The sequence below is a fragment of the Sinocyclocheilus rhinocerous genome, unplaced genomic scaffold, assembly GCF_001515625.1.
Source record: "Sinocyclocheilus rhinocerous isolate Xijiao unplaced genomic scaffold, SAMN03320098_v1.1 scaffold232, whole genome shotgun sequence".
Taxonomy (NCBI): Eukaryota; Metazoa; Chordata; class Actinopteri; order Cypriniformes; family Cyprinidae; genus Sinocyclocheilus; species Sinocyclocheilus rhinocerous.
In genome coordinates this window covers 897,470-912,734 of record NW_015641295.1, presented here as the reverse complement: position 1 = coordinate 912,734, position 15,265 = coordinate 897,470, and the positions used below count along the sequence as shown (strand labels likewise).

The following is a 15,265-nucleotide window of genomic DNA, read 5'->3' as shown; positions in this document are numbered from 1 at the left end:
CACACACACACACACGCACGCACACACACACACACGCACGCACACACACACACACACACACACGTTCCATTTCTGTGCTTTCCATCATCTTATGATGCCTGTAATAATTCTTTGTTCTGTGAGAATAATCTGTAGAGAATTTCTGCATTTCTGAATGTGATATTACACAAGCGTATAGAGAGGTTTTCTTACTTTATCGTTTCTCTCACACAGGAACTTGAGCTTCTGAGCCTTCTTGTGCATGAAGACTCCCTCTAGACTGCCCGTCTTGGCGGATCTCAGCTCGATGGCTTTCTCTCCCCATCCCATCACTTGATTCGACTGAAGATAAGCTGCAGATCAACAACAACATCACATCAACCAGAGCCAGGAATAAACATCTCCAGCTGATTCAGTTCAGTAAAGCTCAGATGATCTGGAGCAAACAGGGTTGTCCATCATTGCTGTTCAACATCAGCAGATCTGAACAAGAATGAGTCTAGTTTATAGGGGTCATGAACTGAGAAACCAAAATTCCCTTGATCTTTTGACATATAAGAGGTCACTGTACTTTAAAAACATTGTGTAAGTTTCAGAACTCAAAACTTTCTTAGTCTAAAAACAGCTTATATTGAAGGCAGTCTGACAAAACGACAAGCTGTGGGAATGTTCTACTCGATGTAATAGTGTGGATAAGCACCGCCTCCGCAGAAGAAGATCAACGCCTGCTTCTACGTCACTGTCTATTTAGCCCCGCCCACAGATTCGCGCACATATTGGGTAAATGACAAGAGCGGCAAACACAGCTCTACGCAGAAACCAAACTATAAACTTTATTTTTAATGAAGTGCCAGACCACGTCAGTAAAAACTTGGACTTTTGTTGACTTCATTTTACTGCGGATTCATTTACAAACAAGGCACAATTCGATGCAGGATTTTCAGAAAAATTGAAACTAAAAGACGATGCTGTGCCGAATATATTGGATCTAAGGCCATATCCACACGTACACGTTTTTCCTTCTTCCGTTTTAAAAAAAATCTCTGTCCACATGAAAACGCAAAAGGATGCTATGAAGCACTGTCAAGAGCATGCCAAACCAACAGGTGGCGATATAATCTCAACCGTAAAGCCATGTTGGCCAATCAGAAGCCTGAAAAAGTCTCCTGTAGGCGGAGATAACAGCGCAGGTGCCGACGTCACAAGCCAAAAACTCCGGTTTCGCTGTCTACACGATAACACTGCAACCAGTGTTTTTGAAAATCTTCACCCTGGCAGGCGTTTTCAAAAATGTTCGGTTTCAGTGACCTGGTGCTGCGTTTGCGTGTGGACGAACGGCCAATCCACATAGAAAAAGCTGCGGTTTTAAACATAACCGCGTTCGTGTGGACAGGGCCTAATTTTGTTCTAACTGTTTTTATTACGTGGTCACTTTTGCTTTGTCTGTTATTACAGTTTGTTAGATATATACTGAGTATTTATGCGTTTTTAACCTAAATCACAGCAGCTTCCATCAAACATACACAACTTTTAGCCAATCATAGCAGTGGGCGTTTACTTCTGAGTCGACAATCGGTCACACCTATTCAAACAGAGCGTTCTGATGATGGGGGTCAAAAACAAGACAGAAAATAGCCTATTACTTCTGAATTATTATGTTTTTTGATGTAAAAATCTTGATCCGTCCTTCGGATGAGACGTTAAACCGAGGTCCTGACTCTCTGTGGTCATTAAAAATACCAGTAGGCGTGTAACCCCGGCATCCTGGCCAAATTCGCCCATTGGTCTCTGTCCATCATCATGGCCTCCTAATCATCCCCATATACTGATAGGCTTCATCACTGTCTTCTCTCCACCAATAAGCTGGTGTGCGGTGGGCGTTCTGGCACAATATGGCTGCCGTGGCATCATCCAGGTGGATGCTGCACACTGGTGGTGGTTGAGGAGATCCCCTCTCTTAATGTAAAGCGCTATGAGTGCCTAGAAAAGCGCTATATAAATGTAACAAATTATTATTAGTAGTATTATAACATTATAAGTGGACCTCAGAGAACAGTACAAAACAAAAAAACAAAACAAAGGCAGTTCATGACCCCTTTAAATCTTAGCAAATTAAACATTCAAGTGATCTGAAACCATTCAAGCACAAGAAGACGCAAAAAAGAAGGAGAACTTGATTCAGCCGGCCTGTGATTCCCAACCTAGGGTTTCAGTTTGTACGGGGAGTGTGGGAACTTACATGCTTTGAGGTCAAATATGGATGCAAAAATGTTAGTTTATAAGAATGCTCTTAATGACTGGCCACTCATGTTTTCTTAAATGCAATTGTGGGGGCTTTAAGCACATCTGATGTGTTCTATTGTCTACCAGGCAAAAACTAATTCCTGGGTTTATTTACATTTACATTTACATTTAGACATTTAGCAGACGCGTTTATGCTAGTGATAGACAGATATATTGGCCAGCCACTTAATCGTTCAACTATACATTATTTGCATCACCAACTAATTTATAATCATTCTATGTATTGGCATCATATTACCTTCAATCCTGCTGTCTAGATATACCAATAGTTGTGCACTGATCAAGAAATTTGAGGCCGATACTAATCACTAATCATTGGCTGCAACTCCACTTGCCAATTTTTTTATTATTATCTCTGTTTTTGCAGAGTAGGCTTGTTGACATGCTGTTAAAGCTCCTGGAGTGGTTTGCAGAGAGTAAGGGAAGGGTTAGCCCTTGTTTACAGGTTAATATCAATGCAGAGGGTGAACATTGAAATATTTCTGTCATCCAGTTTGTATGATCCAATCGCTTATCCCAATTCAGTTAGTCTTCGCACAAAACAGCGGTGTGTCCATCAAGCAGCTTGTTTTTACCATACCTGCTGGCCACAGGCATCTTATTTTCAACTCGTCTTGACTCTTTAAAATTAGAGTCCAATGTTCACAACAAAACCACAAAAAAGGGAAGTCTGGAGACAAACATGTAATGTTTGAAAATGGACACAGTGAGGCTTTATTCTCTGAGAGCACAGGAATTGGCAACAGTTACAAAGGTACCACAGTACACTTGAACAGGACTCGGTGTGTGTGAACTGATTCAATTGAGGCTCAGCAAGAGATGCTTTGATTGTGCTGCAAATGAAGTTGCAAACTCTTGCGCCTGTTAGAAAACATTTCTGGTTTTTATTGGAAGACAAACTAATGCTACTTTTCAAAAATTATATCCCGCACTCTTAAAAATAAAGGTTCGGAAGCACTTTAGTAAAGGGACCAATTCTCACTATTAACTTGTTGCTTATTAACATGCCTATTATTAACATATTGGCTGTTTATTAGTACTTATAAAGCACATATACTGCATACTACATCACTAATACCTAAACTTAACAACTACCTTACGAACTATTAATAAGCAGCAAATTAGTAGTTTATTGAGGCAAAAATCCTAGTTAATGGTTTATTAATGAGATATTAAAGTGTGACCAATGGTTCTTTGTTAGCATCAATGGTTCCATAAAGAACCTTAAACATCCATGGAACCTTCCAATGCACAAAAGTTTCTTCAGATTATTGAAATGATTTGTTCACTGAAAGTTTCTTTGGGGAACCCAACATGGTTATTCTATGGCGTTGCTGCGAAACCCCGCTTTTGGATCCTTTATTTTTAAGAGTGTGGATTTAACAGCATTTGAAATCATAACTCACATGTTCTGAGTGGATAATACGGAAAGTGAAGTGTGTTTGTATATGCGTTTTGAGTTTGAAGATGTGTGTCTTTTACCTGTTGACCAGGAGGTAGTTGAGGATGAGACACAACACAGAGGGAATTGTGGACGCAATGGCGATGTAACTCTCAAAGTAGTCCTACATACCAGACCAAAAAATAACATAAGTCACTCATAATACATGTAGCACAAACAGTGATGTAAGTGACAATGCCAGTCATTATCGCTAAATAACACTTATTTTATAAATAAATGGGCATGACACATTGGATGGAGTTCTTTTTATTATGTAATAATAAAGAGTGCAGACTGATAAAAGATGAACAGCCACACAGAGCAATGTTTTCCTGAGCCAACTGTCAATTATACAGTTAGTTTGAGGTCAGTATACACACATATCTAATCGCAGAATACCACTGACCAGTCAGAATCAAGTATTCCAAAGAGCATTCAAATGCAGCATTCATTTGATATCAAACTGCAGGTCCCCATTGACCCACTGAAGAAGAAAAAAATACTTTGAAAGTCAAAGGGGATCAGAAACTCGTTGGTCACCAACATTCTTCAGAATGTCTTCTTTTGTGTTCAACTGGAGAAAGAAACTCTTACAGGTTCGGAACAACTTGAGGCTGAGTAAATGATGGCAGAATTTTCATTTTTGGGTGAACTGTCCCTTTAATTATCATGAATGTAATGACAAAAGGACATGCTTTCATAAAATTCTATACTTCTATAAAATTTGCCCTTAAAGCAAAGCAATGAACATTTCTTATTTGTGAATGATGGATCTCCTTCAAAAAATATGCCACATGCTCAAAAAACAAAGGTGATCGGAGCTCATATGCTCTTGACGATCCATAAAAGAGTCTCATAAAATGATACGCGTTCACTTTCAGCATTTCCTGCCCTGTCGGATAAAACCAGAGATTGGGCAGAAGTGAGAGTGACAAACAGAAAATGATTATTAAATCAATACATGAACTCACAACTTATAATGAGTTTAATCTTATTATTAAAAACAACCAGATTTCTGTTTATGACAACTAAAACCTCTTAGATTATGCCTGGCAACTAAGAGGGAAATACAAACATAAAAGCAGTATCCCAGGACGCACCTCAGCCTTCTGATTCAATCTATTTAGAAACAAGCATGAAAGTGCAGCCAGTGGGCATAATCAGATCAATTCCAAAGGGCAAGAAGGCAAGAAACGGCAGACTAACGCTATAAATCACACACTAATGTCACTATCAGAAGAGGACAGATTCTACCTAATAACTAACTCTAGAACACACTAAAGGAGCAAAAGAGAGCCTGTGTTTCTGCATATGAAAGGAACATCAGTTCTGTCAAATATCACAAGACCTTGAGAATGCTGGAGTGAGCAGAAAGTGCAGAAACATGTTGTGACTGCTTTAAATAACTTCAGCGTGGCAACAAGTAGGTGACACTCGTGTCTGAGACAAACACATTCTGTGTCATCTGACACACTTTAGCAACAGCTGGCACATGACTGCGCAATGTATATACTGTGTACGACTTGCTATTCTTCAAAGCTGCACTGCACCTTATTTGGGTCATTTTTACAGAATTTTTTTTTTTTTTAAATGCTACAATAAAATCCTGTCAATCGGCTTACTGCAAGTTTGACCACCTGTATTATTGTTGTGGTTATCAGTACATTTTACGGTAAAAAGCAGATTTTGGTACTTCAAGCAGATTGCTAAATTAATATTCTATACAATTATTAAGTTGTAAAATATACAGGCACCAATATGCCATGCCTTAACAACTAAAATAGCATTACTGTCAGTTTTTTTTTAAATTAATTTAACAAGTTTTTTTTTACAGTGCTAATAAATAAAATCATGTAAATAACAGTGGTCAAACGATATCGATTTTTTTTTAATTTAATTTTTAAGATTCTTTTTTTTTTTCATTATTTTGATTGATTTATTAGATTTATTTTATAAGATATTCAAACATATTCATATGTTTATTAAATAATTAAAGACTTGCTTAAATGATATAAATGTGCATTTGCTGAATCCCGACAGAAGATGAGAAAGTATTGTAGCATTTCCCTTTCATTGCTGGGTTTGTCCCTATTTTACCCAGCACTGGGTTATATTTAACCCAGCATTTTTTAGAGTGTAATAATAGAAAAGCGAACGCTTCAATACTTTTTTGTATACCATTTACGTTTCTTTAACAGTTCTGTCTAATAATTTCATCAACAGAACATTTAAACAGAGACTAAGGGAGATGAGATGTCTGAGGCGCTGATGTTTTTGATGCTGTCAAAATAAAAGCCTCCGCTTTGGCAATATATCTGTCAACCACTAGTAAATTACAAATAAAAGCGTTATAATTTGTTAAAACGCTTACACTGAGGTCATTGTGAGGTTCCTCTTGACCAGAGGGACTGGAGTTGTTACTGAGCTTGTAGAGCCAGTACTGTTTGGCTGTGATGAACACATTCCAGGGCAGCAGAGAGCCGATGCCCATCAGAAAGAAGATGATGTACACCAGATTGTAAGAGTCCTCCGGGCAGTGGCGAGCCGCCAGGGACCCTGCCGGCTGCTGTCGGGAAAGCAATGGTGAAGTGTCGTCCCCAGACGCCTCACCCTCTGAATGCTCTTCGTCACACATGGAGGAGATGGTGGTGGGAATGTAAGAGGAGTTCACGCTGGCCTGTAGAGACTGCTGACCATCCATTCTCAAAGAGACGGGACGGAGGGAGGGGAATGGATATGTGAGGGTGACCAGGAGAAACTAATGCTGGAGGAGAGAGACAAAGAATCACTGGAAATGATCAATAATAAAAAATTGAAGTTGCAAAATGCAATAACAAATGCATTCAGAGGTGGATACCTAATGATTGGGAGGTAATTACACCAAATCATTTGGATAACAAACTTTGCCTCAGGCATTTCAGAATGGCATGATGTTGGTCTGCCGTTTAGTCCAGTTATGCACACAATGGTTTAAAAAGTAACAGCACGCCTCACCTTCACAAGTCACATGATTTAACGTATCATACATGTCCGTGCTTCCTTTGGCAAGCACCACTAATAAAGAGGAAGGAATTTCAAAGATCTAGAAACCACTTCAATTGGGAAAGCAAAGGGGAAGTGTCGCCCCCCACCGCCTCACCCTCTGAAAGCTCTTCGTCACACATGGAGGAGATGGTGGTGGGAATGTAAGAGGAGTTCACGCTGGCCTGTAGAGACTGCTGACCATCCATTCTCAAAGAGACGGGACGGAGGGAGGGGAATGGATATGTGAGGGTGACCAGGAGAAACTAATGCTGGAGGAGAGAGACAAAGAATCACTGGAAATGATCAATAATAAAAAATTGAAGTTGCAAAATGCAATAACAAATGCATTCAGAGGTGGATACCTAATGATTGGGAGGTAATTACACCAAATCATTTGGATAACAAACTTTGCCTCAGGCATTTCAGAATGGCATGATGTTGGTCTGCCGTTTAGTCCAGTTATGCACACAATGGTTTAAAAAGTAACAGCACGCCTCACCTTCACAAGTCACATGATTTAACGTATCATACATGTCCGTGCTTCCTTTGGCAAGCACCACTAATAAAGAGGAAGGAATTTCAAAGATCTAGAAACCACTTCAGTAAAACACAGACAACTCGTGAAAAACAGTATTCAAACTCACTAGAATGTTGTGAGATTATCGCCCGTCTGCTCTTAAAATCTGTCTGCCATCCTGGAGACGCTGTCCTCTCAGATCACAGAGAAGAAAGACGTAAACACTCGGGACTCACAGCGCTGCAAGAGACAGAGGGAATGTGACAATCGGTTTCTAACCCAGTCTTGAGTCTGACTACAGCATCATTCAAGGAATGCTGGAATAACTGCTGATGCCTAACATGCATCGCTTACACTAATTACAACACGCTCCTGTACTCTACTCGGTCACATGACACCAGACTGACATCTGCCTAGGAGACTACAAACATACACACAAACTCCACTCTCTAAAATACAGCTGATGATATAAAATTTTTTGGTGGATTTTTAAATAAATATTGCGTAAAATAAGTGTTCATTTCAAGTCAGCATTATTCTTCATTTTATTTGCTAGCATTAAACTGCATTATATATATATATATATTGCCCATCGACCACTGTGCTCTGTAGACCTACAAAAAATAAACAAACAAACATTGTACATTCACTGATAGCTACTGTGGTAAATATGATCACTATAGCACAAAGGGTTTTATGCAGAGTTGCTAGAAAGACATAAATACAAAAAAGCACTGCACAGTGATTAATGATAGTAATGTCATGGCAATTTGATATATATATATATATAGCATTACTATGGGACTAAATGATTGCCATACACATGTAATTGCGTGGTACTCCAGAGAATACTTAACAATATAGACGCCAGAAAATAAAAGGTTATTGTTGCTCTTTAATCAATCTAAAGGAGTTCTCAGTTTCACTTAAGGACAACTTTGTCTCAGAGGTTTCTCCTAAATTACTTATGAGAAAACTAAACAGACAGAAACCAGTTAAACAGTTGACATACAGTAAGAAATTAGAAATACAATGAATGTGGAGAGGAGCTCAGGTAATTTGGTCTTGTGATATTTTGCAGCAAAATGTCAGAGTTTGTTCGCTCTCCAATTAGCCCCGTGATCTGAGCGAAACAAACGAGATATTAAATTTTTTTTTCTTCTTTTTTTCTATTGGTGTTCCCAGGCAGCAGCATTTTTGGTTATCGTGAAGCCCAAAAATAATTGTGTGCCAAAATAACATTTCAAACCTGTATAGCCATGCAAAATATTTAATTCAGACGAATGATATACAAAGTTCAGCTAATGCAATTGTACAGTAATACACTGTATATACAGGGAGACAAAACAGCTGTTTTTAGTCTGTAGTGACAGTATTGCACTCACAACAGATAAAAGTCTCATGTTTATCCGGATACTGTAATCAGGTGACTGTATATGGCATTCCTTCACTTATGAATCAATTCAAACCATCTGAACTGGATGAAACTGTGAACTGTAACGACGCTTATGAATTTAGAAACTCACCAATAGCTTGATTTTAGCTGAATTCATCCTTCTCGTACCTGCTGTCCACTGACGGACGATAACAACACACTATCACTAGACATGGTGACTTATGTATGCATCGGAGTAACTTACACAACACGAACTGTAAATGTTCTTCTTCTTCTTCTTCTTGTTAGTTTTATGGCGGATTGCAACCATGACATATCAGGTGCATACCGCCACCTACTGTATCGGAGTATGCAGCATGGATTATATCTCAGTGAATGCACTTTACATTATATATATATATAAAAAATAAAAAATAAACAATTAACTGTAAATGTATTAGGCAGAGATTGTTTTAACATAACAACACGACTTCAAATTAAAAGCCTCAAGGCAAGTTAAAAGTCATGTAAGCAAAACAGAGGGAAATACGAGTCGATTTCTATAAGCGCGAATTGTATTTGCAGGTAACGAGGAGATTGTAGTCAACAGAGGATTTTATAAAGACGGTTTTAAATATAAGGTGTCAAATCCTTTTAAGCAAAATTAAACGCAAAGTCAATTTTTCATACAAACTTTAACATGACAATAAACGTCCTCTACTTTAAAGTAAATTAATAAAATACTACACTAAATACTACGTTTTTTCCCCTCACAATTTTAAGCAAGGATGAGTGGCTAAAAAGGAGGATGAGTAATAAACAATTACGTTTAGAGTAATAAATACTGTTTAGGTGCACTGTGTTAATTATTAGTGTGATATTTACTTAGTGTATTAGTGTAAAAAAAAAAAAACACCGAATAACGCCCTGTAAGTTAAAATGTTTGATATTTAACACTTCACACTGTAAAGTTACTTGCATGGATATATATTGCATAAATCTTGATCCACACTCGAGTGGCTAAAAAGGAGGATGAGTAATAAACAATTACGTTTAGAGTAATAAATACTGTTTAGGTGCACTGTGTTAATTATTAGTGTGATATTTACTTAGTGTATTAGTGTAAAAAAAAAAAACACCGAATAACGCCCTGTAAGTTAAAATGTTTGATATTTAACACTTCACACTGTAAAGTTACTTGCATGGATATATATTGCATAAATCTTGATCCACACTCCAGTCCAGTCGGTGGCGGTAATTCACCTATAAGCTGGTTTGCCAACCGCCAATAAAACACCAAAGAAGAAGAAGAAGTTACTTACGTGGCTTTTATTTTGAAACACCGCCACCGTGTTTTTTTTACTGTGTTCAGTGAAGGAGGAGTGTCGCGTGTGGTTTCAGGTAAGGGCTTTTTAAATAACATCGACTTGTTTTATGCGTAACAATGATTTTAATAAGTGTTTAATGAGCTGTCTTCGATGGCATCTCATTGATTTTTTTCAGTCAGTGACACTAAATGTGCTTTTATTACACGCAGTCAGCAACGCACGTGGAAAAAGCTGGACATACATTGAGTCTGCTTGTTATAATCTCGTATGTTTTATGCTTATTATTAGTTTGATATGCTTCGAATGATATATAATGTTACAGCGTTAACATAATCTGGGTTAGGGTGTCTTTAATCATCTGTTATGTATGCCTCCATATAGTCAAATATCATAGAATTTAAAATTCCAGGCCTAAAAAAGTCAAGTTAATGAAATCGTAAAATATCATGGAGAAGTCATGGGATTTTTTAGTTTTTCAGCTAGTTTGAAGTTGGTCTTTGTGAGTACATGTTTTAAATTTTAAAAACCACAAACCTAATTAATTGGTAGGAACTCTGATTTATATAAAATAATTTTGAATAATGTGTTTAATGAGCTGTCTTCGATGGCATCTCATTGATTTTTTTCAGTCAGTGACACTAAATGTGCTTTTATTACACGCAGTCAGCAACGCACGTGGAAAAAGCTGGACATACATTGAGTCTGCTTGTTATAATCTCGTATGTTTTATGCTTATTATTAGTTTGATATGCTTCGAATGATATATAATGTTACAGCGTTAACATAATCTGGGTTAGTGTGTCTTTAATCATCTGTTATGTATGCCTCCATATAGTCAAATATCATAGAATTTAAAATTCCAGGCCTAAAAAAGTCAAGTTAATGAAATCGTAAAATATCATGGAGAAGTCATGGGATTTTTTAGTTTTTCAGCTATGCTCAGTTATGAAATATAGTTTGAAGTTGGTCTTTGTGAGTACATGTTTTAAATTTTAAAAACCACAAACTAAATTAATTGGTAGGAACTCTGATTTATATAAAATAATTTTGAATAATATATCATTATGTTTTCAGTGTGTTCATACAATGGCTGATGATGGTCCAGCAGAGGATTATCCCACTGAAATTGAGGAAAACCTGAATGATTTTGATTCCTCTTTGAGCTCTGTCCAGAATATGGTCCAAACGCTCGTGTCTGTATCCAGAAGTCACAATCTGCTGAAAGTATGTGAAAGCAAATGCACAAATGAGCAGTTATATGAACATTATCACATATGAATGGCTTATTTTTTAAAATCTTTTTGTACCTGATTTAAGCTGGATCCTCTTGATCGAGCTAAATTGGATCTGATGTCTGCATATGCCCTCAACTCAATGTTCTGGAGTAAGATTTACACCTTCATGGTTTGCTTTCACGTCATGTGTAATGAAAGTTAACAGGTTATGACAAGATTTAACTTTCCCTCTCAGTGTATCTGGTGACACAAGGAGTCAATCCGAAAGACCATGCGATTAAACAAGAACTGGTAAGATAAATTTGTCATTTTACTTATGTTTTAGGTTTAATTTAAGTAAATTTAATTTAAGTAAAAATTTATCCGCAGCATTTGTGGCAATGTGGATTACCACAGTAAATAATTGCCTGTACTTTATTTTTTATGTTTTTTTTCTATAATATTACATTTTTGCACAACACTGGTCACAAATGGTCATGAAAACTGTTCAAATATTGGATATAATTTTGCACAGACTAGGTGCAAAGTGATTTTAATCACACTAGTTTCATAGTAACTTTTTTTTTTTCTGTGATAATCCACTTTATGCCACAAATTCAGTCTATAGAGCTCAACTTAAATTTAAACTAGAACTTTTTTTTTTTTATTATACTGGGGCATGTATTCAATCTGTGAATAGAAATACAGTATGTGAAGGTAAATTGCATTGTTTATGAAGGATGGTTTACTGTTTTTATTGACTAATTGAGAAGGGGACTAACATCCCCCTTCACCTCACAGGATAGGATCAGGACATACATGAACAAAGTCAAAGAGATCACGGACAAAAGAAAAGCTGCTCGTCTGGACAAAGATGCAGCATCGCGGTTTGTTCGGAATGCATTGTGGGACGCAGAGGACAAGAAAAGAAAAGACTCAACTGAGCATCCCCACAGAGGAAAACACATACGGTTTTCTTGATTGAGTTGACTGGTGAAACATTGAAGTTTTCCTGCAAATATTTAGCAGACTTTGGGATTAAGCACAACAACTATCTGTCATTTGCCCGGTGACGTGTTATGATGCTGTGTTGAGTAGCATCATTCTTTTCAAGATCGTGACTTGTTTCAAACTGAAGAAGAAACCCAATATAAGTTACAGGTATTTGTATTTGTTTTTAATTTTTTATTGTTTTATTCAGTTGCATTTGAAGAGAATGTTTTGTTTTTTCTTTTGAGTCTTGAGTATGTTTTATATCAGGGGTTACATAATCTGAAATGTGGACCATTCATAATACCAGTCCCATTAAAACTAGTAAATCCTCTCTGTCTTGTCAATTCATTTGCAAGTATTGCGGTTTTATGATTCATCATTTTTAGAATGAGATGAAATGTGGCTTTCCTAATCCTGACCGAATCCAGTTACAGTTCTTAGAAAAAAATCACAGTGAAATGTATAGTTGGCCTGTTTGTTAACAAGTGAAGGACAACTTTCTTAAAGGGATACTCCACCCCAAAATGAAAATTTTGTCATTAATCACTTACCCCCATGTCGTTCCAAACCCGTAAAAGATTCGTTCGTCTTTGAAACACAATTTAAGATATTTTGACACAGAAGAGCGTACGCTGGTTATTCTCCAAAATGGCGCTACAGTGATGCGGAGAGACACAGAAGAGACGAATTGTTGAATAAAGTCGTTATTTTTTTCCTTCGCGTACAAAAAGTATTCTCGTCGCTTCATAACGTTACGGTTGAACCGCTGATGGCAGATGGACTATTCTGACGATGTCTTTCATACTTTTCTGGACCTTGACACTGTAATTTACTTGACAGTCAATGGAAAGCCCCAAGCCTCCCGGTTTTCATCCAAAATATCTTAAATTGTGTTTCCGACGAAGTGAATAATGACAAAATTTTCATTTTGGGGTGGAGTATCCCTTTAATATGTGTGACTATCTGTATTGATGTGAAAAGATTCAACAACTGAGACATAAACTGAACAATATTCACAGGCATTTGATGAATAGAAATGGAATAATGAGTCTCGACTCTTCCACCAAGATTTAGGGTGATATCTGATTAGACGTTGTTTGCCACTGCAAGGAAGATCAGCTGTCCTTTTTGTCTCCATATAGGCCTCTTACATTTCACTCATTTCTTGTGTTTTTCAGAGTAAGGAAAGTCTTTAATGTCCTATAAGTTATTGTAACCGTGATCTACCACCAGAGATGGAAAGTAACTAATTACAAGTCGCTTCATAACGTTACGGTTGAACCGCTGATGGCAGATGGACTATTCTGACGATGTCTTTCATACTTTTCTGGACCTTGACACTGTAATTTACTTGGCAGTCAATGGAAAGTCCCAAGCCTCCCGGTTTTCATCCAAAATATCTTAAATTGTGTTTCCGACGAAGTGAATAATGACAAAATTTTCATTTTGGGGTGGAGTATCCCTTTAATATGTGTGACTATCTGTATTGATGTGAAAAGATTCAACAACTGAGACATAAACTGAACAATATTCACAGGCATTTGATGAATAGAAATGGAATAATGAGTCTCGACTCTTCCACCAAGATTTAGGGTGATATCTGATTAGACGTTGTTTGCCACTGCAAGGAAGATCAGCTGTCCTTTTTGTCTCCATATAGGCCTCTTACATTTCACTCATTTCTTGTGTTTTTCAGAGTAAGGAAAGTCTTTAATGTCCTATAAGTTATTGTAACCGTGATCTACCACCAGAGGTGGAAAGTAACTAATTACAAGTACTTTCGTTACAGTACTTGAGTACATTTTTTTCTACTTTCTTGAGTATAATTAAATTGTGTTACTTTTACTTTTACTTGAATAGAATAAAACTAAAGTATTCAACTTCGCTACATTTATTTTTCACGCTTCAGCCAATAACAGACAGGTCTGACTCGGGTGCAAAACCAATCAAAACTTCCAGTTCAGCTGCGGGGGCGGGGCGTTCAAAACGCGCTTTGCTTTGACTGTCAATCACCGGCGTTGACGTTTTGAATCCGCATCATTAGCTTTTCAATATTTTAGTGAATGTGAGCTTTGCTCTGATTTTAAATCGTAATTTTGTCAGCTCCTGAAATGGGTCATACCGTTGATATTACCAGAGCACACAGCAGTATAATTAAATAGAAAACTAGGTTGATAGAAGGACAGTTATTGCATGGATGGACAATGTAAGTGTCTAAAATACATGCACACAGTTCAGTTGAATGATAAAAATCAATCGCCCTATATTAAGCAGACGGTCTACTAATACTCTAATAACTGCTAGTTGGCATGTAGTTGCAAAGTTACTTAACGTTACTGTTAGTAGAATGTCTAAAGTGGACTATCAAAATAAAGTGTTACCAAAACATTGTTTAAATACTTTCTAATAAAGATCTGTAAACTTATTTGGATTATATATATATATATATATATATATATACACACATTTATAAACAAGAAACTTCCCTTTTTCAGGATGCTGTATTTTAAAGATAATTGCGGACAATTTATTGACAGAATTAGATAATTTAGACAATTCTTTATGGGATGTATTGAGTCTTTCAGGGATGTATTGAGTAATTCAGACTTATTATAGCTTTTTTGTTAAAACAGTTTTAATGATTCTTCTTATCACTAAAGCCGTAGGACTGTAAACGTGTTTTGAACAGTGCAATTATTCATCTAATAGTATACCATAATTTCTGACTTTCTGCTTTTGTGCAACAAATGCAACATGAAGTTGAAAAACTTGGAAATCTAATTTGGAATGGAATCGATCGCTCATGTTTTTCTTAATTGTGTAATGTAGACAGAACACATAGACACTACAACTATACAATCATTAGAAACTTTTTTTTAACAGCGTATGCTGAAAAATGTCTCTGGTATGTTATAATGTGCTTCTTTTGGTAGCGTCTAATGATAATTAAGAATAATTAATAAATGTAAAATTAAAAAAGATAAATTATTGTGACTATGTCAAAACAGGTAACATGAAAAGAAGAAATTTTTATGGGTTGGATTAAGTAGAAATAGATGGAAATCGTCAGTAGATGTGAGAAAACAGTAT

The 15,265-nt window shown here is 36.7% G+C and overlaps 2 protein-coding genes and 1 long non-coding RNA gene across 5 annotated transcripts in view; 1 reads left to right on the top strand and 2 right to left on the bottom strand.

The window, feature by feature from the left end:
- LOC107754759 (equilibrative nucleoside transporter 3-like) overlaps positions 1–6,735 on the bottom strand; it is an 11,877-nt gene extending 5,142 nt beyond the window's left edge. The window contains exons 1-2 of the mRNA XM_016571336.1: positions 6,096–6,735; positions 3,766–3,848 (exon numbers count right to left, since the gene is read on the bottom strand). Coding sequence (XP_016426822.1) covers positions 3,766–3,848; positions 6,096–6,425 — 413 coding nt within the window. The 5' untranslated portion in view covers positions 6,426–6,735. The remainder of the gene's footprint in view (positions 1–3,765; positions 3,849–6,095) is intronic.
- A 94-nt stretch (positions 6,736–6,829) lies between these two features.
- On the bottom strand, positions 6,830–8,924 carry LOC107754761 (uncharacterized). The gene is made up of 3 exons (XR_001641615.1): positions 8,792–8,924; positions 7,393–7,505; positions 6,830–7,017 (listed from the first exon to the last, which is right to left on the bottom strand). It is a non-coding gene; the product is annotated as an uncharacterized LOC107754761 (long non-coding RNA).
- A 1,039-nt stretch (positions 8,925–9,963) lies between these two features.
- Positions 9,964–12,506, top strand: c1d (C1D nuclear receptor corepressor). Of its 3 annotated transcripts, XM_016571318.1 has the most exons (6): positions 10,015–10,041; positions 10,178–10,233; positions 11,043–11,192; positions 11,286–11,352; positions 11,439–11,494; positions 11,984–12,506. In XM_016571318.1, exons 3-6 carry the CDS (start codon positions 11,055–11,057, stop codon positions 12,161–12,163), a joined length of 441 nt encoding a protein of 146 aa, XP_016426804.1. In that variant the 5' UTR covers positions 10,015–10,041; positions 10,178–10,233; positions 11,043–11,054; the 3' UTR covers positions 12,164–12,506. The 3 variants fall into 3 exon arrangements, with proteins under 3 accessions (XP_016426803.1, XP_016426804.1, XP_016426802.1); XM_016571317.1 differs by lacking the exon at positions 10,178–10,233 and having other exon boundaries at positions 9,964–10,041; XM_016571316.1 differs by lacking the exons at positions 10,015–10,041; positions 10,178–10,233 and adding an exon at positions 10,568–10,687.
- Positions 12,507–15,265: the final 2,759 nt, after the last annotated feature.